The 26630-nt window shown below is 47.3% G+C and overlaps 2 protein-coding genes across 3 annotated transcripts in view; one reads left to right on the top strand and one right to left on the bottom strand.

Moving 5' to 3' along the window:
- The first annotated feature begins 35 nt into the window (after positions 1–35).
- Positions 36–3719, top strand: LOC115325484 (peptidyl-prolyl cis-trans isomerase FKBP62). The gene has a single exon (XM_029986219.3). The coding sequence runs from the start codon at positions 280–282 to the stop codon at positions 1348–1350; it is 1071 nt and encodes a 356-aa protein (XP_029842079.2). The 5' UTR covers positions 36–279; the 3' UTR covers positions 1351–3719.
- A 7316-nt stretch (positions 3720–11035) lies between these two features.
- The window catches only part of LOC115325483 (golgin subfamily B member 1), a 65713-nt gene continuing 50118 nt past the window's right edge, over positions 11036–26630 (bottom strand). Inside the window, exons 23-28 of one of the 2 annotated variants that reach the window (XM_029986218.4) lie at positions 22568–22999; positions 16334–16530; positions 15927–16070; positions 13050–13136; positions 12748–12796; positions 11036–12180 (exon numbers count right to left, since the gene is read on the bottom strand). In XM_029986218.4, the coding sequence (XP_029842078.2) occupies positions 12095–12180; positions 12748–12796; positions 13050–13136; positions 15927–16070; positions 16334–16530; positions 22568–22999 (995 nt within the window). In that variant the 3' untranslated portion in view covers positions 11036–12094. Of the gene's footprint in view, positions 12181–12747; positions 12797–13049; positions 13137–15926; positions 16071–16333; positions 16531–22558; positions 23000–26630 lie in introns of both variants that reach the window. The other variant, XM_029986217.4, reaches the window with a different exon arrangement.

Below are 26630 nucleotides of genomic sequence, written 5' to 3' on the forward strand. Positions count from 1 at the left end.
TTTATCATCTGATCCGAAATTTGTTTGTTGGCTTCGGCCGTTTCGGTGGCTCCCTGATCGGCTGAGTCGCTGAGTGATGGAAGAAGGATGTTGCTCGAGTTCGCCGGTGCTTTTGTGATGGTTGGGAATGATTTGAACGATTTGACCTGCTGATTAGAAGGCGCGAGTGTCATGAACAGACGTTGGTAAACTGATATTTGTACTGCTCAGGCTCCTTCACTCTACACAAGAAAAAAGAAAAGGCGATTAGGATTTAATCGTTACAGCCCGTTGAAGAATATGGAGGTTGACGAATCTTCCCAGCAAACATCGCAGATCTTGGAAAATAGTTGTCCAAAATCCCCAGAAGTATGGGAAGCACCGGATGGGACATTCAAGAAAACCGTGGTGCAGTCAAGCAATACATTCAGCAAGCCCTTTCAAGAAGCCTCTTGCAACATAAAGGTGCTGACTGACGAAGACAACATTGTCGGTCTCGGTAGTGGAACGACCAACAAAGTTATTGTTATTGGAGACGTTTGCAGCGATGTGGAGTTTATCTTGGAGAGATGCCTCCTAACAATGAACGTCGGTGAGGTGTGCGATGTTAATTTCGACCTACCGCTGAAGACGACGGAGCCATATGTACCAAGGGCAGCGTACCTTTTCGATACTTCTGAGCGCCCACAAGAAATACCTCTCGATATCACAACTTCGGCGCGGGACGAGAGGACTGTTGTCCATATCTCCGATGATCATGAAATGAAAGGTCTCCTCCCTCCATGCGACGACCGGAACAACGAGTCGTCTAACCAACGTGGCCAAACTTGCAAAGTACGGATTCAGCTGGAATCCTTCATCCCCAAGCCTGCCATTTTTGAGATGAAGCTTTCGGACAAGTGGTACCACGCATGCCAACATAAGGACAAGGGTGTTAGTTTGTTCAGTGCCAAAGAGTACAAATGGGCATTCAGGCATTTCAGTTTGGCATTTAAGTACATTGTTTCCCTCGAACACGACAACCCCCCGGAAGACATGGTGAACGAACTCGGCATAAACAGCAGAGACTTAAAACTGAAGTGTCTGTTGAACCTTGCAGCATGTCAGTTGCAGAACAGCACATACCATCATGTCGTCACAAACTGTACGCGAGCGTTGGAGATTGATTGTGACAACGTCAAGGCCCTCTTTCGCAGAGGTACCGCTTTCGTCCAACTGCAGGAGTATGAGAGAGCCAAGGAAGACCTGGAGCGTGCAGCGGCATTGGACCCCAAGAATGCGGCTGTCCAGAAACAAATTGTGTTGCTGAGGGAACGGACGACCAAGCTGAACAAGTACTTTGCAGCAGCCATGAAGAAGTTGTTTGAGTGAATCTGTGCCAACGTCTGTTCTCATCAATGTGTAAAACAGCCTGCCATGTGTATGCCTGAACTTCAAAGAAATTTGAAATATACCCGTCGAGTTCAGAAAGGTTGAATATTATCCATAAATGACAATTGCACGTTTGCATTTTGATCCTGATGGCTGCATTTATCATTATAAACGGCCCACTCTGGCAAGCGCTTGGAGAGCAGCCAGTGGAGAGAACGTCACATCCGGCGCAATCGTGATAGTTCGTCTCGGGATGAGGAAAGCTGCCACGAGGCTGACGTCAACAGGATGCCCTAGCCGTTTCAACCACCGAAGCGGTCGAAGCATGCCAGCGATCGGGCCACCGCAACTAACCGCGAATCTGCTGTTCTGTGAATTTTGAGTGATGGGTTAATCTTTTGTCATCTTGTAGAGGGATTGAGTGGGGAGTTCCTCCCCTCTTCTCTTGTGCTGGCTGTAGAGCTGTCGGAACGACGTCAGGTTCAAAGCACGTATAGTTCTAGGCGAGACAGTTATCGTCACTACCTGTCAAGGTTCCTAGACGGGCATTACAAACAAGGCTTTAGCAACATCCACCAGGTGCTCTTTGCTAATCACTTAATTCCTTTTAAAATTTCTTTTCGTGTTTATTTTAACAAGATATTGGTGTGTCCGATGTGATACTGCTCCTATGAACGCATATAGACCAAAAAGTAAGCGCCAAAATTTTGTTGTAGTATCCTTTTAATGAATCCAGTTTGTGAGCTATCCTTCTTTTTTAATTTTTTTCAGAGTAGGCGTAACTTTTTGGAAATTTAGCCTATTTGACTATGATCAGGAAGTGCATAGCTTCGAGAAAAGAACCATCAGACTGCACATTTGGAAAGTGGTGGATCAAGTGTGCATGAAAGTAAAAGGCGTGCTTGCAATATTGGTACCTACATTGTGTTGCTTGAAATTTTCCATGCCCAACAAGCTAATTGAATGCAGCTTCATCACTGTAAATGCACACTAGTTAAAAACTATTAACCAAAGTGCCCTGTTTTCACAATGCAGAATCGCTGCCGCCACATGTACACCTGCCAAGTTTCCCGTATTACCCAGGAGGCTCCCAGATTTTGACCATTTCATACAATTGTGTGATTGACGGGAAAATCTCCCGGAAAACGTTAGTCAACCCCACCTTCCCCACATTTAAACAGTTTTCACCTTCGTAACAGATGTTAACAATGATAACGAGGGCCATCTGTATCTGGTTAGCAGGAGCAGAGCAATAAAAATGTAATAATGTTGTCTTCATTTAAAATCAATCAATATTTCTTGTATAAAAAAAGAATATCTGGATTTGTTTTTTCCGAACTTGGCAGGTATGCACGCGCGATTTCATCAAAATACTATGATGCAGTATTGGAGACTCCAGCGGAACCGATGCCGCGTAGCGGCAACGCAAAGAAGCTCAGGAGAGGAGGTCGTTTCGACTTTGTCGTCTGCTATCGCTGCTTGGTTCTCATAGGCAGCATAGAAACATTGTTTCCAGTAATTATCTTTATGCTTCTGCCATGTCATTCTTACGCAGACTAGAAAGTTTCTACCGTCGAAAAATCGCTTTGCTTTTATATATAACACAGATTGTATGCTGCAGTGCACGAAATTAATGGTGGTCCACGTGCTGAACGACGAAAACAACCTCCTTTCTTCCACCATTTTGCCCGACCAGCGTGCCCTCTAGTTCGCTGGAGTCGCGAATATAGCTTCACTCTGCAGTTTACAACTCTATTGAAAACTGCCTTGCTGCACATTATTGACTAGATTAAACATCACATGTTGCACACTATTCTTTATAAGCTGAACAATATCAACTCTGTACATGAAACATTGAATTGCAACTTGCACTCCGTTACATCAGAAGCTTTGTAGATTAACTTTGGTTTTTTACTCTACCCACCTTTAGGGAAGGAAGATCAGAGAATGCCTTCCCTTTATTTCTATTCACCCTTAGCAACACCAAGTCACAGTAGCTGACTCTTCATGATCGGCCATGAGCTTGCAGAGTGTCAATCCTATGTGGAGATGAAGTGTCTGCTTCTTGCACAGGAGTTTTGGTGATGTCAGATCGACGCCTAGCTCCGATTGGTTTGATTGAAGGATAGTGAGTAGACCAGCACCGGCCCTACACCATCAAGCGCACTGGGCAAACTCCAACCGTGGATTGACCCCACCCCTGTCTTTTTATACGCCCCTAGCTATCGACATCACGCTGTTAGTAAATATGTGAGCATGGCCCAACACGAGCATTTTGTCAGACGAGAACCGCATTCCAGAAACGAACGGCGATCGAGCATATAGCGTCTTGTCGGGCGCCAGGTTCAAATAAATCGGAAAAAGAAAAAAAAAAAGCCGTTCACAACTATCTGTAACGCCAAATTAGAGTGCAGCTTTTGAGGAGGAGGAGGGACAGGTACTGAGGGGAGGGTACACCCCTCCTCCTCATCCAGGGGTGCTATGTTGCGCTTTTTGGACTCCCAGGAGACTTGGAAGAGGGAAGTGACGTCAACGACACAGCAAATTCAGATTGGATGTTGACAAAAGAAAACGAAATCAACACCCAATCTGCGTTTGCTGTGTCGTTGACGTCACTTCCCTCTCCCTAGTCTCCTGGGAGTCCAAAAAGCGCAACATAGCCCCCCTCCGAGCAATGTCTCCCTCATGACGTCGCGTTACGTGACATCGCGCAACGGTTACGCCGACAGCGACGCCGCTCAAGTCGGAAACGGGCGCCACAGAGCTGTGCTCTAAAAATTCAAAAGGGAGACACGGTGACACCCCCCTTTCGATGGCCGCCACTGACACATCAAAATCATATTTTGTTTTTTATTATCCGAAACCATCGAAAACCATTCCCGGACATTACCCTCAAAAATCGACACTTGAGAATTCAGTATTCGTGAAGAAAAAAAAACAATTTCCAAATGCCAAATTCGAAGTTCCCGCACAATCCACGCCAGTGCGGTGATGTCGTATATTGCGGAGTCCTGCGAGTCAACTTTCTTTCACTCCTCCGCTCCAAACCGCGCCGCTGCCGCTGCGACCCAAAGCGAGGAGGTGAGGAGCGGGAGAGAAGGGCGCCGGCTTACCGGAAAAAAAAGTTTGGTTTTCTCGGTTCGTGCCGTGCCGCCTGCCATCGTGGCGAGCAGATGACGCTTGACGTCTGAAAGGCTGCCCCGGCTGAGTCAAAATTGAAACTACTATATACAGACTCCAAACCCAGTTGTTTTGACCGTTTGACGATTTTCTTTGGTGAAGTCCGAGAGGTCGTCGGGCACCTAAAAAAGACCACTTCGTCCAATTCCCCGACCATCCTCTGCTATGTGCGTTGAGCGCCGCCATGTTTCCCGAGGGAGGATACAAATCCAGGAGGCGACATCACAGTGGACTCCAATTTTTGTTATTTCAAAAAGAAGGGCCATAGTGCGTTCGCAATTGCATTAAGAAACATTGTACAATTGCCGTTATTAAATGCTATAGAAATGTTGCCTGCAAACCTTCGAAATTTAATGATTTTTGATGTCACAAATCAAAAGCGAGGAGGTGAAAAGCGCAAAAAAAAAAGCCAAAAATAAAAAAATGCGCACGTGCATAAAAATTTTTTTTTTTGCAATGCAGTATACTTGCATCGTTTTAGACAATAAAAAAAATATGACCTTTGGGGTGTCAGTTCCCTTTTAAAAAGATACTTCAACAATATCTGAAATATTCCCGTCGTGTTCAAAAATAGGTTGCACGTTTCTACTTTGAGCCTGGTGACTGTATTTTTCGTTGTAAACGGCCCTGTGGCAGAAGCTGCGTGCGGTTCTATACTGATTAAAAGGAATTAAGAAATAAACAAAACAACTATATTACGTCAACTGGATTACAGTAATACGCGTATACACAGTCATTGTTCAGGTCGGCGTCGCTGCGATCTTGTCCGTTCGAGTTCCTTCATTCCACTGGTCCACACTCATCTCCCCCCCCCACTCAGATACTCGCCTAAGCCGTCCCGTCCCGAAACTTGTCTCCCCACTTCCCCCGGCTCCTCCTTAGCGGGCCCCCTCCGCCGCCAGAGCGCCTGGCTTGCAGCTGCAAGTCATCAAAGGGGGGGCCCGCCGACCGGGAAGAAACAGGGCTCACCCGCGGGCCGTGGAAGCCTAAATCGCTGCGAAGGTCCCGATAGCTGCGTATAAGGGGGGTCTCCCCCTAATGTACGTTGTTCGCGTATTGTGGAACACACTCCCGCCCCGCGGAACGAGGAGGGCCTGTCACTTTTCATGTGGCGAGTTCCAGCGGGTACAGCAGTTGCACTGGACGGCTGAGGATCGTTCCGTTGGGAAGGCGCACCAAACACGAGCGCACATGACCGTCCCGTCCCCTTTGCACCCCCTCAATTCGCCCCACTCTCCACTGTATTCGCGGTGCCCTTTCCTCATGCACCAAGACCAGATTTCCGTCTTTCAGGCTGTTGATCTGTGTCTCTGTTGATTGGTGCGCTGAGCGTAATTGCAGCAGATACTCTTTTTTCCACCTTCTCCAAAAACTGTCCATTACTTTTTGACGATGCCACCAACGTCTGGAGAGTTCACCCTTTGTTGACTCTTCTATTCTGTCCAGGCTTTTTGACGGCAAGGTTGTCGGTCGCCTGCCCGTAACAACGTTAAGCACCTTTCAATGGGAACAGCCAGAGTGTCCTTGTCCCGTCGCCATAGCAACCAAAGCACTCCCTTTGGCTCGGAAACGGCGGACGCCGTTGATCCCCTGTCACAACGAATTTTGCAGGTTTGTAGCGTTGGGTGACCATTTACGGAGTTTCATCCCTGCATCTTCCAATATTCCGTTGGCTTGGTCCTGTAGTAGCGCTGCTTCTTTGATCGTTGAGGCTCCAACCAGCAAGTCGTTCGCGTAAAACGACTTTCGAAGCAGCTCGGCAGTAGATTTCAGGTCTCCATTTACCGTTCAGGTGATTCACAAGCGTGGCGGTAAGCGGAAAAGGGCTGGCGGAAGTCCCAAACGGCACTCTAGTCATCCTCCATTCCTTGACGCGTGATTCAGAACTCTCTGTCACCGGATCTCTCTAAGCCCATAGGAAGCGGAGTGCGTCGCTATCTTGTGGTCGGACACCGATCTGTAAAAATGCCTTTTTTATGTCTGCCGTCACAGCAATCAGGTGCATACGAAAGCGCACTAAAATCCCGACGAGGTCGGCGTTCTGGTTCGGTCCCTTGTCCATGTGGTCGTTAAGTGACGTAGCTCCAGGTAGATGTGAAGAAGCATCGAAGACTACCCGGAGTTTCGTCGTCTCCGATTCGTTCCCAATGACTGGCTGGTGCGGCATGTAGTAGGTCTGGGAGCGTGATGACTCGGCGCCGGTAGAGTCCGTTGGAACCCTCTTTGCAAGTCCTGCTGTTATGTAGCTGCCGATGGCGTTGTCGTACTCCCTCACGAGGGACTCATTCCACGAAAGACTTTTCGTCAAGCCGCCGAGACTTTTCAACGCCAGCGTACTGTTGTCTTTCAGGTTTTCGGCGCTGGCTTTCCATGGCAAACCTAATTCGTTCCGTCCATCAACTTTCTTGATTGTTTCATTGAACCCTGTCAGTACTTTGTTGTGCTCCTCTGTCTTGCTGCATGGCCGATCAGCAATGCCGATGCCCTCCAGCTCCCAAAAACTCCGCAGCACGTCTCCGACGTCCTCGTTCTCCGCGGGTCCGACCCTCAGAACGCACACCATGCTGTTGGCGTTGCCGCTGAGGGAGCTGTGGTGGGATACGGGGCCCTGAAAGGTCCACCCAAAAATGGTACTGATGGCGACCAGTTTTTGATTTTCCTCGCACCGCAGCACTTGGTCTCCGGTGACCTTCCATAGCTGATCGGATCCGACTAGCAGAGATATGCCTTCCTCCGCTGGAACTCCAGGAAACAGGAGCTATCTGCAAAGCGGTGTCCGTCTTGCTCCACTCGGTGAACAAACACGTGGTCGGCGGGTACCCGAACGACGTCCTTGCAAATGAAGGGTACCTCGACAGCCTCTACAACGCATTCTTCTTGGCCATACTGACTGCGCAGTCGTACCTCAACCAGTCGTCGCCGTTGTGGTCGTGTCGAGCAGTGGCCAAACGTGTTCAGTCGGAGGCTGGTTTCTCCTAGAACCTTGAGGCCGAGCTTGCGCGAAACATCCTCTCGGATGAAAGTATGTTGACTTCCTCCGTCGATGATGGCCCGCACTTAGCCGCGCCGTTTCCCCTCCACAACCCAGGCCCGGAAAGTCCGAAGAAGAACCTCGGAGTCCAATGGAACGTTGTTACGTTCGGAGATCGTGTTTTGGACGCTCGTCAGCGGGCATCTCGATCTGGTTTCCTTAGCGCGGGCTTCCAGTCAGGGTCACACATCGATGTAGCATGCCTGCCGGAACATCCCGCGCATGACACTTTTCGACGACACTCTCTTGCTCGGTGCCCCCCCAGTGTGCATCGGAAGCATCGGGAACTCTCTGCCAGCTTTCTTTTCTTTAGATCGAGTTTGAGATCGCAAGTGCATAATTCCGCCGAATGCTTGGTTGAGCCGCAAAAGAAGCACTGGCCAGTGATGCCTGTGTTCAACAGTGCCGCAGCTGGCATTCCTGATCCATCGATCCCAGTCTTCCGCGGTGGGTCATACCGCTCGGCCACGACCCCGGCTCTCTCTCTGCTCTCGACCTCGACACGAAGAAACCCAAGAATCTTGGCGAGCTCACCTTCGGCATCGGCGGATTGCAACGGCGAGGGACAGATCCGTGCAGAGGAAAGCGAGTCGATCGAGCGGCCGGCGTCTTTTCCTGTTGCATTCGGCGACGTTGGATATCTCTCCGACGTCCCGGACGCCCTGTAGGCGGTGTTGCCCGAATGCCACCTGTGGTAGTCCAGCACAATCTCTTTCGGCAGGGCCCTGAGAAGAATGTCTGACATCATTGTGCAGTAAGTCGACGATCCCACGCCGAGACCTCTTAGCCCTCGGATGTTGGTCTGCACATGGTCGTAGATCCTCCTCAGTCCCCTTGCGTCCTTCGCGGACGCCACCGGCGGCAGAGATCGGAGCTTCTCCAGGTGGTCTTGCTCAATTCTTCGCCTGTCGCCGAACCGCTGCGTCAGGATGTGGATGGCATCGTCGTAGCAGGCCTCCGTGGCCTGAAGTCCTGCGATTGCGGCAACAGCTGGTCCGATGACTAGTGTGCGAAGGTAGTGGAACTTTTCCGATCGTGTGATGCTGTCGTTGTTGTGAACAGCACCACTGAACTGTTCCCAAAAGCTCTGCCAACCGCTGACATCTCCGTTGAAGGTCAGGAGTCGCAACTTCGGGAGCTTCACTCCGCTTGTCCTGTTGGCAGGAGGTACTGAAGCTGTCGCCGATGTGGTCTCGTTCAAGGGCGTCGGCGTTGGCAGTTCCTTTTGTCGTAGCGATGCGATCTTGCAGCCCAGCAGCGCTAGAACTCGGGTGGCGTCGTCGTCGTGTTTGGATACAGTCGTGTATTCCGCGACGAGATCCTCTAGCGGCAGTTGGTCCTCGATCTCTGCATTTAGAGACCGAAGCGTCTGGTTGCATGCGCCGATTCGTTCTCGCCAGGCAGTCACCGTGGCCAGATCCACTGTCTCCAGTCCCACCGACGCCTCGCCGATGAGCCTTGTGGTTTGCTCCTGTTTGACTCCACGTTTTCCTTTAAGCCGCTCCATCGTTTGCCATTCACGAACACGCACCCAGCTCTTTCACAGCGCAGTCACAAAGATCAAAACCGCTCACCTTGTTCTATGTTTTTTCCCGGGTTTCGGCACCATAGTTTCTGTGGCAGAAGCTGCACGCAGTTCTATACTGATTAAAAGGAATTCAGAAATAAACAAAACAACTATATTACGTCAACTGGATTACAGTAATACGCGTATACACAGTCATTGTTCAGGTCGGCGTCACCGCGATCTTGTCCGTTTGAGTTTTTTCATTCCACTGGTCCACACTCATCTCCCCCCACACACACAGATACTCGCCTAAGCCGTCCCGTCCCGAAACCTGTCTCCCCACTTCCCCCCGGCTCCTCCTTAGCGGGCCCCCTCCACCGCCAGAGCGCCTGGCTCGCAGCTGCAAGTCATCAAAGGGGGGGCCCGCCGACTGGGAAGAAACAGGGCTCACCCGTGGGCCGTGGAAGCCTAAATTGCTATGAAGGTCCCGATGGCTGCGTATAAGAGGGGTCTCCCCTAATGTACGTTGCTCGCGTATTGTGGAACAGGCCCACTCTCGCAAGCGCTCAGAGAAGGCCCAGCGGAGACCACGTGACATCCAACGCAATCGTGACGTAGGTCGTCTCAAGACGAGCAAAGCTACGGCGAGGCTGACGTCGAGAGGATGGCCTAGTTGTTCCAGCCACCGAAGCGGCTGCTTTTGTACGAATTTTGAGTGACGGGTTAATCTTCTATAATCTTGTAGGGGGACAATAGCGACTTCTGCGACACACAAAAGGCATTCTTGGGAAGAGGGGAGTTCCTCGTTCCCCTCTTCTCTCGTCGTGGCCGGAGGCGAGACAACCTCCATCACTAGATGTCAAGGTTCCTAGACGGGCATTACAAGCGAGGCCTTAGCGACATCCACCAGGTGCTCTTTGCTAATCGTTTAATTCGTTTTAAAATTACTTTTCATGACTTTTTTAACAAGATATTGGTATGTTCGATGTGATACTGCTCCTTTGAACACATATAGACCAAAAAATGAGCGCCGAAATTTCGTTGTAGTATCCCTTTAAAGCAAGCTGCCTTGAGGTCTACCTACTATCCTTCATTCAGAACCAATCGGAGCTCGGCGTTTTGACGTCGTCACAACCCCTGCAAAAGCAGTAAACGAACTTGTGCTCCGCATAGGCTTAGATATGTTGCAGCATTGTGCATTTCGTTTGCCAAATGCAGCAGGGCTAAGTGCTTTCAAACCTGTTCCTTTTATATACCATTTCAATATCAACAAATACACAGCCTAGATGGGCACTTTGATAATGGCATCGCCCAGAAGCCTATTGTCGGAAGGGTCTATAATGATCAAACGTCTTCTGCTAAGGATAAATTTCCACTTCAACTGCCAGTTTTTGCTTGTGGAACACACCACACCAAAGTAAGTATTTGAGGGTGGTATTTCTTTTTTTGGCATAACTTGATGAGAGAAGCAAATTGTATAACTCTCCAAGCAACCATTTTGCATCTTCTGTGTAAAAGAAAATTGTGTTGTTTGTCCAGACAGCGGGAAGTTAGCTCCAGTAGGCTACCTAAGAGTGTCCTTTAGTAAGTTTCTCGCCAAGATTGAAACAGGCAGGGGTTGAGAAGGAAACCCAGGATCCCTGGCTTCTATGCATTTTCTCTGCATCAATCATAATCCAACTGTGTCTGGAAGCCGCTCCGTACCAGTCCGCTGGAAAGAGTGCAAACATGCAAGGAACCAACCAGCCATGTAAACCAGAAGAGATGCGTATAATTTCTTGGAAACACTGCTGTACAACAATGGAATTTGTCAACTGCTTAGGAACAAACACTTGCAAATGTAATGGATTCCTAGGGTGAGGATATGACAGAGGTTGAGGGTGGACTCCTGGTGAACTAATTACATTTGCAGAAATACCTGAAAACCTACACCAGTTTCTGGAGCACATAAAATGAAAGTACAAATGTGATGACTGAAATTATGGTTAAGAAATTATACAGAATAATTTGGCAATACAGTAAAACCTCGTTATAACAAAACGGGATATAACAAACTAATGGATATAACAAAGCAATCATAATTCCCCTTGCTTGCTAATAGTGGGAAGAAATGGACATTGGCTATAACAAACTAATGGTTATAACGAAATAATTACGACCGCTCCTTCAACTTTGTTATAACGAGGTTTTACTGTATTTGAGTTATAACCAAATAGAAAAGGTTCTCTCATTTCTTAGTAAAGCTTCATGCATACTTTAAGGGGTTCAAAAATCTGTCCAAGGAATGTTATGGTGTGGTGCTGCTACAGGAGAATGTGCACTACAGCCTGTACACATTACAAGTTCACATTAGTTTCCAAGCCACTGTTGCAAACATATATAGGTAAGCTTGTGGGCACCCTGGCAACAAGGAAAATCCCACAGGCTTTGTGGCAAGCATTTCTACAGTCTCAGATTCCTATTGATTAAAGGCATTATTAACTGAGTGGCCAAACAAAAATTGGGGAGCTCTTTCAAACAAGCCGTCAAGTAAACTAAAAATGCAAATGTACAAATTTGCATTCACTTGTGCACAGTAACTGCAGAATGAATTGTTGAGAAATGCACCAGCCAATGACAAACTGCTAAACCTTCATAACAAAACAATACTCTTCATACATAATATGCTAAAAGCACTTCAACCTCCACTAGCCATGCCAAGTTAAAACATAAAACGGCGATAATGAGCATGTCTAAACTTCATTCCAGTGGCGTAGCAGCCGGGGGGCCCTGGCTGCCAGGCGTCGCAGTCAAATAAGGGGGGGTGCCACTTCTGGCAGCATCTGGCACCCCCCCCCCCCCCCCGTTTTACTGGTTGGTTGCGATCTCGGAGACTGAAGGGAGGGGTGGGGGTGCCGGATGGCCTAGCTATGCCACTGCTTCATTCCACAAAAGATAACGTATGACATGTGTGGCTAACCAATCCTAAAACCTCTGCCCTTTGCAAGAAGGTGATTATTTACATGCTACAAATGTACATGTCACAATCACTTCTTTTCGTGCTTGGTATCTCTTGTACGCAGGACATTGAGGTTCCCCTTCGTCTGCTTGAGTACCATCTTGGTCTTGCTCACTGCAGAGATAGAAAAGTTTTGTCGTGTTCAGTTAATACCCCAGGCGAAAATCGGTCCACTTCCAGCTGGATTATGGAACTGGAAATGAGGCGGTCCAGCTGGAATCCAGCTGGACTGCCTTATTTCCAGTTCCATAATCCAGCTGGAAGTGGACTGATTTTCGCCTGGGACTGAAATTCAAAAGACCTTCAAGTGCTGTCCCACATTCAAAATATCACACTCTTCTGAAAATGACCATCTTGTAGTCCTTGAGGATCGGTGGAGACACTGAAAGTATGGTAGATCTGTCTAAAGCGCATCATGACGTGGTCATTTCTGGGTCACCACCTACCACCACCACCCACCACAAAATCCTGATGAAATTAGATTATTGTTTATGCATTTCTTTCTTCTAACACTCGAAATGAAAACAAGCAGAAGGCATAGTGTAAATATACAGGAAGAGGTAACTGAATCATTCAGAAGTGGTACCCTATCATATATCCCAGTTCTTTGACACCTTGTTTGTAAGGTTATGCATATTTATGTATGAATGACTTCATAAAGCTGATGCAAGCTACACTTACGTTGACGGCTAATGGCTCTCTCCATGCCTTCCCTTTTCTCCTTGAAAGACTGAAAGGGAACGGTGCATAATGGCATCAAAATTATTTAAAAAACAGATTTATTTGTATGTTTTAGATAAAATTCTTAACAATGACTCCCACTTAAGACCTCAGAACTCCTTTGAAAAGTTAAAAATGAGTTGCAGCAAAATGGAACAGATTTCCACAGGCCTTGAAACAATGATCATTGAATAGAAACAAAAACGTTGCAGGAGAGTGTGACAAAATTTCATTCCAGTGCAGCGAGTGCGATCCGTACTTACAGAAATTTGTTCGAGAGCATTCTGAAGTTCAATACTCTGCTGGGAATGTTTCTCCTGAAGCTTGTTCAGCTCCAACTTGAGCTGCTTCTGCACAGAAGAGTGATGCAACAATAATGTTGAAAGAAATATCAATTAGCCCAATTTCTACCAATCAGAACGTTGATATTGATCAGACCATGGCACCCCAAGCGGTTAACCTTAGAACTACAAGGATGGGGGCAACAAATACAATGAATGACTCAGCGCTCGGCTGACATAACCGAACGCGGTGTCAACGTTCGGCTGGAGTTCGTGTTCTCCGGTGAGGCCTGCATGAACAGCTCAGCACAAAAGCTGAAGTGGGTCAAGCTCGCATTCTCTGACGACTGCTTTCGCGAGAGATCCGGCACTTAACGTCACTTCGTTCATTGTTAGTATTTTCGCATTACACTGTGCCCAGCACTCTATTGAAAAAGATGACATGGACATGCCCATAAGGCCCGTGGGCATCTGCACAGGCCTTCTGTTGAGTAAACACCGAGTGTGGGGACGACAAACGGGTCAGAGCGCCCCCTATAGTTCGATCTCCTGCCCAATATGCAGGTCTAACGAAAGAGTGCTTTTCTGGATAAAAGTCGAACAGCTCGATGCACGCAATGCACTATAAATTCTACGCAAAATTAAACTAGAGGAACAGGACCAAGGCGGGGAATCAAGCAAGTATGCAGGCACGCCGGAGAAAGACAGAAGAACAAACGAGCTGTTGCGAAAGCCTCAATCCCATGAAAGCCTCGTTCAAGGTCATGCCCACCAGGGCAAGAGAGAAGTGCAGAAAGGAAAATAGGCACATAAAAGATGAAGCAGGGTGCCATGACCGAGAAGCCAAATCCTTTGGATTGGCTGCGTCAAACAGATTTTGGTCGTAACATCCAGGATGCAACAAAGAGGAAGTAAATACCATATTTTCAGGTGTATAACTCGCGTTTTTTTTTTCAAACATTTTTCTTGGTGTGACTTATATAAGATTTTTTTTTTGCTTCACTATTTTGCGCACTATTTTGACTCGGAATGCAATATATTTTAATTTTTATGGTTTCCCCGAAGCGGTTCAATGTGGATAGGCAAGACAGTGAAAATAAAGCTTTTACAGCATGTTATTGATGCTGCCTAGTTCAGCCATGGTTCCATATTTTTTGGCTTCAGTCCAGTAACACTGAAAAGTAAGTGGGCTGGTTTAAACGCATTGCAGAATATTTTCTCACGTCTTTCTTAGTTTCCGTTTGATGAGCAGTTTTTTTGTGCCATGCTCCAGCTGTGTTGCTATATGTAAAAGGAAAGATTGTGGCTAGCCGATCTTTTAAAGGTACCAAAAAAGTATGTCAAGGTTTATCTTTTTCGCGTCGTCTCCAGGACTTGGCCTAGGCTAGGCCTAGTGCTCCAAAGCTTGGTTCGCGAGTGTCTAGCTCAGGAGTGCTCAAACTTTTTGGCCTCACGGAACCCCAGGAAGCCTCAAAAACTGCCGCGGAACCCCCCCCTTCCCCCCCCCTCCATATTTGCCGACCGAGAAGCAACAGATGCACAATTGTGGGCAATTTTGCTTGTGTTGCTTCCCATATATTCCCACCATATTAATCGCAATGTCAGTACAAAGTGGGATGAAGGTGCTTTGCATGGTCCTGCCGTGCAGCCTGCGGCATGGGGGGGAGGGGGGTTGCAATTTGGGTGTTTGCGGAACCCATGAGACCAGCTCGTGGAACCCCTGTGTTCCCCGTAACCCAGTTTGAGAACCCCTGGTCTAGCTCTTTAAACTTTCGTTCGCTCGGCATGCGTCCGCTCGAATAAAGTCGACTACCCTCTCATTTTGTGCATTTTACGTCCTTTTGCTGCGAAACACTTGATTGCCCCTGCCAGACAGCACCATACTATGGGAATTTCTCGCGAGTTGAAATGCGCGTCAAACGGTACGTGCGATCTAGCAATTGTGCGAAACTCCAATTTCGCGATACCAATGCGCGTAAATTAAAGAACTCATCGCGTGAACCGTGCAAAGAGGTGCGACTTAATACAAAGGTGTGACCTATGTACCAACTTTTCTACGAAAATGGCTCAATATACGAATGCGCGACTTATAGTCCGGAAATTACAGTACACATATTCTTATGAGAAATGTATCAACCGAGAACCATCGAAGAGGTTCTATTGTATTACGAAAACTCTGAAGTCACCAAATGCAACCTGTTGACAAGGTGTGAAATTCTGGAAACGCTGCATGCTTCCAGAGTACCGCATGCTATAGCATAAGATTTACCAAAAGCACCGATAGAGTCGAGCTTCCCGATTTGTTTAAGTCAATTACGCTGGCGCAGGAAAAAAAAAAAGGAGCACTCTCCTAGGCGTGACTGCCTGTTCTATTCGACTGTACAGGGCTGTGCATGTAGCCGTCTAATTTCAGCACCTCAACGCAGTTTTAGGACAAAACTTGCGAGTTGAGGTACTTTGGGAATATTCCACGGGTTCTCAAACAGGGTTCCTAAGAACACCGGGGTTCCCCACAGTATCCCCAAGGGTTCCCAGAGCTCTCAAAACTTCACAACTGTTTTTGCCCCGAAGTGAGTGTTTTCCCTGTTTAAGCACTGTTTTAGTGGATCTAAGGCACCCTGGTGCATAACTAAGAGCCATGCCCTTTCTAGTATGTGCCTTACTGATTGCAAGACCTGTAGCCTTCTGCAAAGCCTTATTGCATCAATGCCGAGAGCAGTAAGGGTTCTTTGGCAATCAGTCTCGACAAATAGGGCTTCCTCAATATCTTAAAATATGAGGACACCCGCATGGTCCATCCCATTTACCCAACAAAAACAGAGCCACACGTGAAACACAGATTCCAAAGAGCTGACTCGCCTCGTGGGAGCAGTGGTCCTCCCTGCAGTCTGGCACGTGGGAGATGGTGAAGCTGCAGATGAGCTTGAAGCTGTCCACCAGGCACACCTTGATGCTGTGGCAGCCACGGTCAGCGTCCTGGAGCAGCCCCTTGCACTCTGGCGGCTGTGGGAAGCACGGCCCGGATGTACTTGATTGTTGCAATACTTATGCACGCACAAGCATAAACTTAGGACCTCACGATAAGTGGCCCTCGAGTAAAAAAGGTAGCGACATCTTCCTTCCGCTCTGGTGAGCAAACTATTTTCTTTCTTTATTCTCCGCTTTTTTGCAGTCGCCATCATAGTGATTGTCTCAGGATTGGGAGCGGCACTCTTGGAAGGATGTTGCTACCTTTCTGAGTACGGAGGGGCTTTAGGTTATGCTACCTCGGTGCAGTCGGATGCGAAGTCGGCGAGTGCGTCGAGCGCCTGGTGGATGATGACCTCGACCCTGCGGATGAGGCAGATGCTCTCGTCCACGCGTTTCTTGAGCAGCTCGTGGTCAACCAGCTGCACGATGGCGCAGAGCGGCATGCTCGGCGAGGAGCGGGAAGACTGCGGCCCCGGGAACACGTTCTTGGACGCTGCATGGAGGAAAGGGCGATGAGTGAGGGATGTCCAGAGGGCTACCGGAGGACCCAGCCCCAGATACGAGGTGCTTGCAAGAGCTCTTTGTTGAGACTAAGCCCGATCAATTTACTTATGATTATCGCTTCGAAATAGTACAAAGCAAGAATTGTGACTAGTGGTTGACGGAGTTGGGCACCACGAGGTACCCGCTACTGGTCGGTGCCTGCATAGATCTATGAGGTAAAGCACTTTGCGGGCCTACCTTGTGGGGCCCGAACAGGTCCGGACCCATTGACGCCAGTCCTAAGTCTTACTTGACCCAAGCCCAGCCCGACGAGATGCCCAGTTGTTGGCCCAAGCCCGGCCCGCCTAGAGGTGCCTCAAGAGTGGGAGATAAACTGCGTCTCCAGCTTGGGCCCAAGAACAATATGCACTACTTGGCCCGACCCGGCCCGGGTTGGCCTGGCCCTGTGCAAAGCTTTACACTCCGTTGCAGCTTAAGTCGAGACGCAGCCAATGGTACAAGCAAGAGCACGCGGCCTTGAACAGTGCTCGCACTGCAGGAGCGCGCATGCTAGGCAGGGACGCTAAAAGCCTGTAGTTTGCTCTTGTAACTTCTGCTATGCTCGCACTTAAAGGGGCACTGACACCCCAAGGGTCATATTTTTTTTTTATTGTCTAAAACAATGCAAGTTGTAGTCATAGACACGCAAAAAAAAATACTTTTTTTATACGCGCACGTGCCTTTTTATTTTTGGCGCTTTTCTCTCCCGCTCCTCGCTTCTTCTGGTTCGCGACGTCAAAAATCATGAAATTCAGAAGCTATCTAGGCAACATTTCTATAACATTTAATAACGGCAATCGTAAAACATGTTTTATAACGCAATTGCGAACGCACTACAGCCCTTCTTTTTGAAATACCAGAAAGTCTGGTGTGATGTCGCCTCCTGGATTTGTACCCTCCCTCGGCAAACTTGCCGCCTGGGCAGGTGGCACCGCTCGCACGGAATAAAACCGGTTTTTCTCGGTCCGCCGGTGGCCTTATCTCCCGCTTCTCATCTCCTCGCTTCGGGTCGCAGTGGCAACAGCACGGAGTCGTGAAAGAAAGCCGACTCACAGGGCTCCGCAATATTTGACGTCAATGCATTGGCGCGGATCGGGCGGGAACTTTGAATTCGGCACTTGGAAATTGTGTTTTTACTTCACAAATACTGAATTCCCAAGTTTCAAATTTCGAGGGTACGTCCCGGTATCGTTTTGAATCGTTCCGGATAATAAAAAAAAAAAAGATTTTGATGTGTCAGTGCCCCTTTAAAGTGAAACAGAGTATAGTATGAGGGGCATTCAAGTTGTAATGTCTCCTCATTTCACCTTTTTCACTGGATCATGAGCAGGTACAGGCGTGGGAAACATTTTAATATATGCGGAATAATTTTGGAAATGAGTGCGAGGCACAGTAACATCGTTCAAGTCATGAAATGCTCGTGGCAACACATAACATCACCCCTGCTTCAGACACACAAAAAAATTGTGACGCTAACCTTCAAAGTGCAGCATATTAATTGTTTTCTGCACCTGCGTGGGATCAGGTGAATTTGTCCCATGATAACAGCATGAATGCTGTTTTCATTTCATTAATCATCAGAATAGATGGGAGATGGATGCCGTTTTCCATTCCCGAAATCAAACGCCAGTAGAAGACTAGTGATGTGAGCAAAGCGGCTACCCAGCACCAAAGAAGTTTGTGCTACCGTTGGTGCGGAGGAAACGGTGGTGGACATATTCTGGGATGGTGAAGGCATCACATCCTCATCTACCGTATCCCCAAAGGAACAACGGTGATGGCTTCATCTTACAAAGACATTGCGAAAACATTTCTTCCCGCATTGAAGAAAAAATTACCGGAAAAGGTTGCAGTCGTGATCCTCCATCACGACAAGCTTCGGTTCGTTGGGCAAGAAGTCTTCAAACATTTTCTTCATGAAAAGAGCTTTGATCTGGTCCTCAGGCTCCCTACTTTCCTCAACTTGCACCCAACAATTCTTTACTGTTTCCGACCGTGAGGAAAACTCTCTGTAGTCGAGTGTTTTCAACGCACTCCACTGTTGCCTTGGCAGTACAGTCGCCGACCGATTTTCCGGACGCCAATAATTCGGACTTGTTTGATATTTCGGACCTAAAAGAGGAACCGTGACCTACCCGATAGAAAGAGTGCATATTCATGACCAATGTTTCAGACAGCTTGAAATCCGAAAGTTAAATTTTGCAGACAAAATAGTTGCGAGCGATCAGCGGGAAACACTACCGACAAGCCGCCATTTTAGCTTTCATGTTGGCTGCACATGGATTGGCTTGGTTTGGCAGCGCTACTTCAGTACTGCTCGGTGACGCTATGCTACAAACTTTTTTTCCTCTAGCCGTGCATCATTATCATCATTATTGTTAGCATTTTGCTTTGTTCATTCTCCATTCTGCAGTCGTGGGCTTGCACCTCTCATCCCGTCTCAATGAACCGTGTTTTCGGACTACGCTGGCTTGCAGCCACCGTGAGGTGTCGCTAAGAAGCATGGAACATGCTCGATTGTAACGCTAGAAAAGACTGCACCGATTCTCAAGCTAATAAAAAGTGGCCAAATACAAGCTGAGGCTTAACCTAAAGCAAGGCACTACTGACAACTTTTTCTAGCCGCTTAGACGCAATAAAGGCAAGTTTCTTAATCTGCTGATTTTCAGACTGCTCTATTATTCAGACGTTTTTTCAGTCCTTGCAAAGTCCGAAAAATCGGTCTGCAACTGTAACCCAGTAGTCTCGACAGACTCTCAGGAAGCCTTCGCAGCAGCCACACCGTCAAAGCACCGAAGTTGCAAAAAATGTATAGAACTACATGGTGACCCCGAAGAAAAGTGACAAAGTTTCTGCTTTTTTTTACGAGTACTTGTTTATAAATTATTCACGAGAACTTGAATGACCCTCGTACTGCACCCAAAAATGTTTAGTTAAAGTAAACCACTAGTTGACTAGTCAAAAGAATGAAACAAGGGCGGGGTTCTGTCATATAATGTTGACAACGAAGAGACCCTTTGTTAGCCGTTCATTGTACGTTGCTCTGAGACTTACCGTATTTACTCGAGTAACAGCCGCACTGTTTATGAAGAAAACCTGAGGGTTCGCTTTTCCGCGGAGCACGCGTGCTTGCCAATCACCGTGATTGGCAGCATGATTCCAGCGGTTTACAGGACAGAGATAACGTCTTCGCACGAAGCTACCATCTATGAAGATTGCATTTGTATGGAGAATCGTGTTCTCTATTTGGTTATTCGCTATGTTATTTATGCGCAAAGCGATGATTGGCTGTATATGTGTTCTGCGGTAGAGTAGACCTAAGGACCTTGTTCATAAATAGTGCAGCCATTATTCGAGTAAATATGGTATCTGCGCACACTGTGCTTGAAGACAACATTTGGGGGGACAATTATTAAACCTTTTAGGCAATATTTGAATGCACTCTTTCAATGCTTTCACCTTTCTTGATACGCACGTCATCGTCCAGTGAACAGACTATCGGATGGAAAGGCAGAGCTTTCCATACGCAACTTTTCGAGTTTGCCGATTTGGCATTTACTTATATTCCCACGCCGTCAAAGATAGTAGATAGAAATGCCTAAACTCTTTCAGAACTCTTTTGAGTCTGGTTCACAGATTTAAGTTTGACTGTGGTTCCATGCATAGCATTCCCTTGCAACCGCTTAAGGAGAGACACTACCAGGCATTCTGCTGCATATCTAGTGTAGAAAAATGTTGGATATTACGTGTTTTCAAATGATAGTTCCCAAAGCAGTGTCACTGTTCCTAATAAAAATGACTACAATTTGTTTCACAATTCATGTACACAGATGAAACTTTGCCCTGCATACTGCTTCGCAACTGCCAATACTGTAAATTTCATTCATATGAAGTCAAAGGTTTAAAAGTTGACAATTTTAAGTAGTGTCCTCCCTTAACACACAGGCGCTTTCCATCGGGTAGCTCTGAAACACTCACAACTTGTATATAGACAGGGTTCGTACAGGATTCAAAGAAAGATATTCAAGGAATTTCAAGGCCTTGTGGAAGTATTTTGAAAGACCCAACTTGATACCACACGTAGCAGATTTCGATAAAACACTGTTGTCAAAAGATTGCAGGCATCCTTTTATAGCACTAAGCAAAAAAAAAAATCTATTTTGCAAATTTGTTTGCATTGCACTAAGCCGAAATAAAAATTGGTTCTAAAACTGCTTGTGGTAATTTCAGGGGAGCTCCTGCAGCTTTTCCTGTATTTGCCGGCTGATGCTAAGCAGCTCCTCGGCCTTGCATTTTGCGGTTTAGCCAGGTAATTTCGCACCAAGCTCTTGGCTCCGATCTTGAATATGTTGGCATGTTTTGCGCTCTTCATGTGGCTCTTCAATGCTAACTCGCCTATGGCGGCGACATCGAAGGTTTTTCCGCACGGCTTGCATCTTGCACAATGCTGATTTGTCATATCTGGCGCCACTTAGTCCTTACATTCATCACTCCAGAGCCACGCACCTTGAAACCTGCTTTTTCCGGGCATTTTCCTGCGACAGACGACAAAACACAAGGCCAATGGGAGAAACAGTGCACAAAGCATTCCTGGATCAGATTGGATTCGGATGTGCTGCAATCTGGCCAACCATCCAATGAACATAGGATAAATCTAAGCAAATTGAGATAACTTAGACCGAAACGAATATTAGGAGAAAGTAAAAAACTTTCAGCCTTTCCACTCTGGTGAAGAAGGAAGACCAGCGAAGCTGTACTATGGTGGGACGACCTCAAGGACGACGCCTAGAGGACGACGCCTAGGACGACCTCAAGGGCAACTTCTAGGACAACCTCGAGGACGATGCCTAAAACGAGCACAGGGACGACGTCAGGGACGACGTCAAGGACGACCTCAAGGACGACGCCTAGGACGACCTGAGGGGCGATGTCTAGGATGACCTAAGAGACGATGTCTAGGACTTCAAGGATGACCTCGAGGACAATGTCTAGGACAACCTTGAGGGCAATTTTGAGGACGACCTCAAGGATGACTTCTAGGACGACCTCAAGGATGACTTCTCGGACGACCTCAAGGATGACTTCTCGGACGACCTCAAAGACAACTTCTCGGACGACCTCAAGGACATTGTCTAGGATGACCTCAAGGACGACTTCTAAAACGACCTCCAGGACGACGGCTAGAGGACATCGTCCTGTAGGCCTCCTCAAGGGCGATTTCTAGGACGACGCATAGAGAAATTCAGCCCTTCCACTCTGGTGAACACCAGATTGGAAAGGCTGGAAAGGTTGTCGCCATCTATGAACGACAGCGGGAACCAGACAACCAGCAAGCCGGTTGTCTGGTTGCCACCGGCGCTTATAGATGGCTGTAGGTGTCCAGAGTTTTGTGTCGACATTTATTTGGTGCAGACACGAAACTGGGGAAACAAACCCTTAACAGCTCGGCTGTAAAAAAAAATCAATAAGCATAACAAAAAATGTAAAATATATACCCGCATTTGCTATTATAAATAACCATTCACAGATTTTCAAGGTCTAGCCAAAAATTTTAGGGCTTTCAAGGGACCTGCAAGCCAAATTTTGAAATTCAAGGGTTTTCAAGGTTTAGCAAAAAAATCCAGGGTTTTCAAGGGCCTTAAAACCCAGTTTTTGAATTGAAGGGTTTTCAAGGGTTTCAAGGACCTGTGCACACCCTGATAGAGTATATTTAAATTTTTTTTCCCATCATCCTTTTACCGTGGGCCTGACAAAATTTTGAATATGTTTTAAGCAACTATTTCTCACAGACAGTGCATAAATTTGATCTCGTAAATACTGCAAAACCTTCAGTCTCTTTACACACATACTGGAAGTGTTCCAGATCTACCCGATAAATGGCACCAGTGTGTTAAGCGGTTACAAAGAAATGCAACACAATCGATCAATGTCACACGCAAACGCGTGAACCGGCTGGCCGACACCTAGCCGACACCCACGGGAGTTACCGCCGAAAGAAGTCTGCTCCAGCTGCTCCCCAGCATAGGTGGCAGACGCCTTCTGCTTCCAGGAGGCGGCGCTGTCCTTTCCTTGCTGGCACAGCTGGCAGCTGCCGCCCATGGCGTCCGGAGCGGAGTTGACTGACGACAGCGTCCAGCTGGGACCCATGCGGTGCTGCCAGTGCTCCGCCAGCGCTCCGGCGGAGTCGTTTGCGGCCACGTCGTGCTCCGGCGTCGGGTCGGAGTCGATGCCCAGGTCTGGGGAGGTGTGGTGAGACCTCGCGTGATAGAGGCCTGCCTGAAGCTGCCGGCCGCAGTCGAGACTCGGCTGGCGGGGGCTCAGGCGCGGCGGGGACGCGCCGCAGCTGCTGCTGCCGAGGCCGGCTTGACCGTGGTTCTCCACAGAGCGAGACGCTCCGCAGCGATGGTCGCTCGGAGTGCCTGGAGAGGATAGGAAGAGAGCGTGTGAGGAACATGCATGTCCGAGTTGGAATTGCGTTGCAAATGCAACGCGACTTCGGACTGTCGGGACGTGCGTAAAAGCTTGTTTCGTATTGAACGTTGCCAGGCGTCAATTTATAAAACGATCAAACTTACGAACGCTCCTTTTGGTACCAAAAAGGGGTGCACTAAAAGAATAAAAACACAGAAAATACACGAGGGACAGACACACAGAGTTCTTTCAACGAGCAACTACATTTAAATGATGCCCATTCCACTATGATGAACCACCTTGGATACGGAAAACATTAAGTGAAGACTAAAATACTAGAAGGTACTGGAAAAAGATAAAGAAAAGGGTAAAGCTGGCGGAATTTAACTTCCTGAAAAGGAAGAAGAAGAAGAAATGGGAGATATTTTCTATGACAATTCCGGCGCTAGGAAATCCATTTCTGCTGTCGATAACGACAGTGAGGGCTCGAAAACATTGTTTGTGGCAGTTTTGATTTTAAAGGCTTCGATGATCTCTCGCCCATACTTGTCTTTGTGTGAGCCTAGCACAGTAGTGTTTGCATAGCTAGGGGAGCAATCTTGGCAGGTGCGGGCGTGGACAACAATCGGATGGTAGGAGTCAGATGACGCCTTGTTGGTTTCGAGAAAGTGTTCTCTAAGGCGAACGTTCAGGCATCCGGCACGTTCAGGCATCTGGCCAATGTATTGACTGCCACAACTGAGCGGAATAGAATAAATTGGCTTCTCTTGGCATTTGACATATTTTTTGACGTGTTTGATGGTGCATTCTGGTGGACAACTTTCGTTATTTACCCTTTGGCACATTTGTTTTAGCTTCATCCGACATGTGAATACTACCTTCGTGTCGAAGCGGGCAGCGAGACTCCTCAGGCGGTGGGAAGTATTATGCACATATGGAATACAAGCCAAGCGTGTGTGGCTGTCCATTATTGTTAGATGATCGGCGGTTGGGCCCTGTAATGAGATGCTGAAGGGTAGTACGGAAGAGGCCTGCTGAATACCCGGCTCGGAGAAGCCGGTCATGCTGACGTTGGACGCTTGTTGATGAGAGATGGGGACAGGATTTTGAACGAGAAGAGGCAAACAGGGTTCGAATAATTCCAATCTTCACCAATTTAGAGTGGTTGCTGCAGAAAGGGGGGACCGGTTTTTTGGAACATTGCTGGAAACTCCAGCATATGCCTTGGGGATGAAAATGTAGCCTTAAATCCAGATACTGGAGTCCCTCTTCTGTTGGTTCTTCACTTGTAAACCTAAGACCCGACGAGCAGGAATCGAATGCTTCACAAATGGCCCGTGCGGAGATGTAGGTCGGATGAATAACAAGATAGTCATCTACGTATCGAAACACTCGGCATTCGGGAGCGAAAACATCCATTCGGGACTTAATTGATAGGTCTACGTACATGAGAAACACTTCACTGAGTATTGGGGCTAGGCAGGAGCCTATACAAACACCCTTCTTTTGTCTTAATATGTTGCCGTTGTATTCAACGAGAGTTGACTGAAGGTATAAGGCAAGGAGATCTGTGAAATCCTTAACTGTGATCCCTGAGGTACTGCATTTTGAAACTTACAGAGACTATGTTCAGTGGCGTACCAACTTGTTTTTGAGTGGGGGGGCAAGACAACCCCCGCTCCCCCTCCCCTCCCCTCCCCTCCCCTCCCCCCCCCCCCCCCCCCCCCCTCCGGTCGCAAATTTCTACTATTTTACTAGTGATGGGCCGAACTTTTGCCGAATCGAAAGTTCGGCGCCGATTCGGCGGAGCCGAACTTTTGCCGAACTTTTCTATAGATTTGGCAAATATTCGACAAAGATTTGGTAAAAGGTTTACGTTTTTTTGTTTGTTTTTTCTTCTTAACTTAAAAGCAACTAGTAGTGCCTATTGACACAGTTATTACTAAATAAGGTGATATTCTGCAAGATAATTGTATCGGTGTCGCTTTTGTGTGTTTACTTTTGCAATTTTAGTGTCTGCTTCCAGAAAGTGGCGTGACAACGAGGTTGGGTAGCAGCCGCCGCAGTCATGAATCACGCTACGAGAGTTTTGATTTTAAGACTTCATCAGCGCAGGCCTGGATGTGTGTTTACATTTTTAAAATAAAAGCAATCACTACGTTCTTGCTTTCTCTGGAAGTCGCCATTTCGTGCGCGAATACGATTGCAACGGTTGCTGAGCCTTCACCTGAAGAGATAGCAATATTGTAAATATGCATGTTTTTCGATCTGAGCAACTTGACGTCAGCTTGGCAAGAAAGTGCGCGTTCCATATTCGCAACGTGCCGTTTTTAGCCTTTCAAATTCCGGTTTCTGGTGTTAGGACACACACGGACGTTCAAGAAGATGGGGAGAGTTAGGAATATCGGATATCCAACGTCGAGCATGAAAGTTCTGTGTTTAGTTTTATGCAGATTCATGAAAATCGCGAAATAATGCGAACTAAAACGCAATATTATTCTGTTTTGGCACAAACTACTTGTAAGCCGAAAATAGGATTTTTATAATAAAAATAATAATTTTATTTGCACATACTGGGAGGGGCCCATGTGGTGGTGTGCGGGGCTAGGCAGATAGCTGAAAACCCTTACTCAGAGCGCCTGCCAGCCCGCCACCACATGTGAAAAAACAAACAGACAAATAAATGTACAGAATATACGCACTACAGAAAGTGCGTAAAAAGAAAAAAAGAAGGGGGAAAACATGTATCCCATTATGACGAGGATGCCAGCTGCATCCCATACATTCTGGCTAGGGCTGGGCGTCGATTAAAACGTTTAACCCGATTAATCGCGACCTTTCAATGGATTAATTAATCAACTAATCGGCCTCGTTCATTCTCATACAAAGTATAAAAAAAAAGAAAATTGGTTTTTGATTTTGTTGAATTTGTGACAAACGGCGGAATATACCATCTGGATTTCGAATCGGCCTCCATGTGTAATTCAGAACAGTTCAAAGACACTCACGCTCACAGGTCATTACTTTATCTGCACGAGGAAAAGAGGTTCGTTGATATTCTCCGGCAAGAGCGACCTTCCTTGATTGTTCACAATTGCCTCCGCTGCGCTAAACAGACACTCAAACGGCGTTGAACTAGACGGGACACGTGTAAGCTAATCCAATTGTCTGAGGTTACTAATCTCGCCCCTACAGTTTAGGCTAAAATTTAGCCTAAAGTTGGCTCTTCATACAGATGTACTCGTCCTCTCTGCGTGGTGATAGCGCTGACTTTCAACCGTTTTAGTTTCGTCAAAATTTTACCGATTAACCGGTTAAAAATTAATCACGATTAAATCATTAGTAGATTAATCGATAGGTTACTGGATCGACTTCCCAGCTTTAATTCTGGCAAGCTTCGTGACTCTCCCGTTTGACGGCAGTGGGCTGCGGGCACTGAGCGTAATTGTCCAGTTGTCAGTCAATGCTTCAACTACCTCGTTTCATGAATGGAAAGATCAAATGAAAATCACGTTATCCAGAATGCACCGCCTGTCGCTTTCGCAGTGAGCCGCGTAAATTACTCGTCGACTTGTGTTCTTGAGGCAGAAAATATTGAAGACAACCACACTCGCAAAAGCTCACGAACGCCCAGTTACC

This window comes from Ixodes scapularis, unplaced genomic scaffold, assembly GCF_016920785.2.
Source record: "Ixodes scapularis isolate PalLabHiFi unplaced genomic scaffold, ASM1692078v2 PGA_scaffold3__209_contigs__length_174095766, whole genome shotgun sequence".
Lineage (NCBI taxonomy): Eukaryota > Metazoa > Arthropoda > Arachnida > Ixodida > Ixodidae > Ixodes > Ixodes scapularis.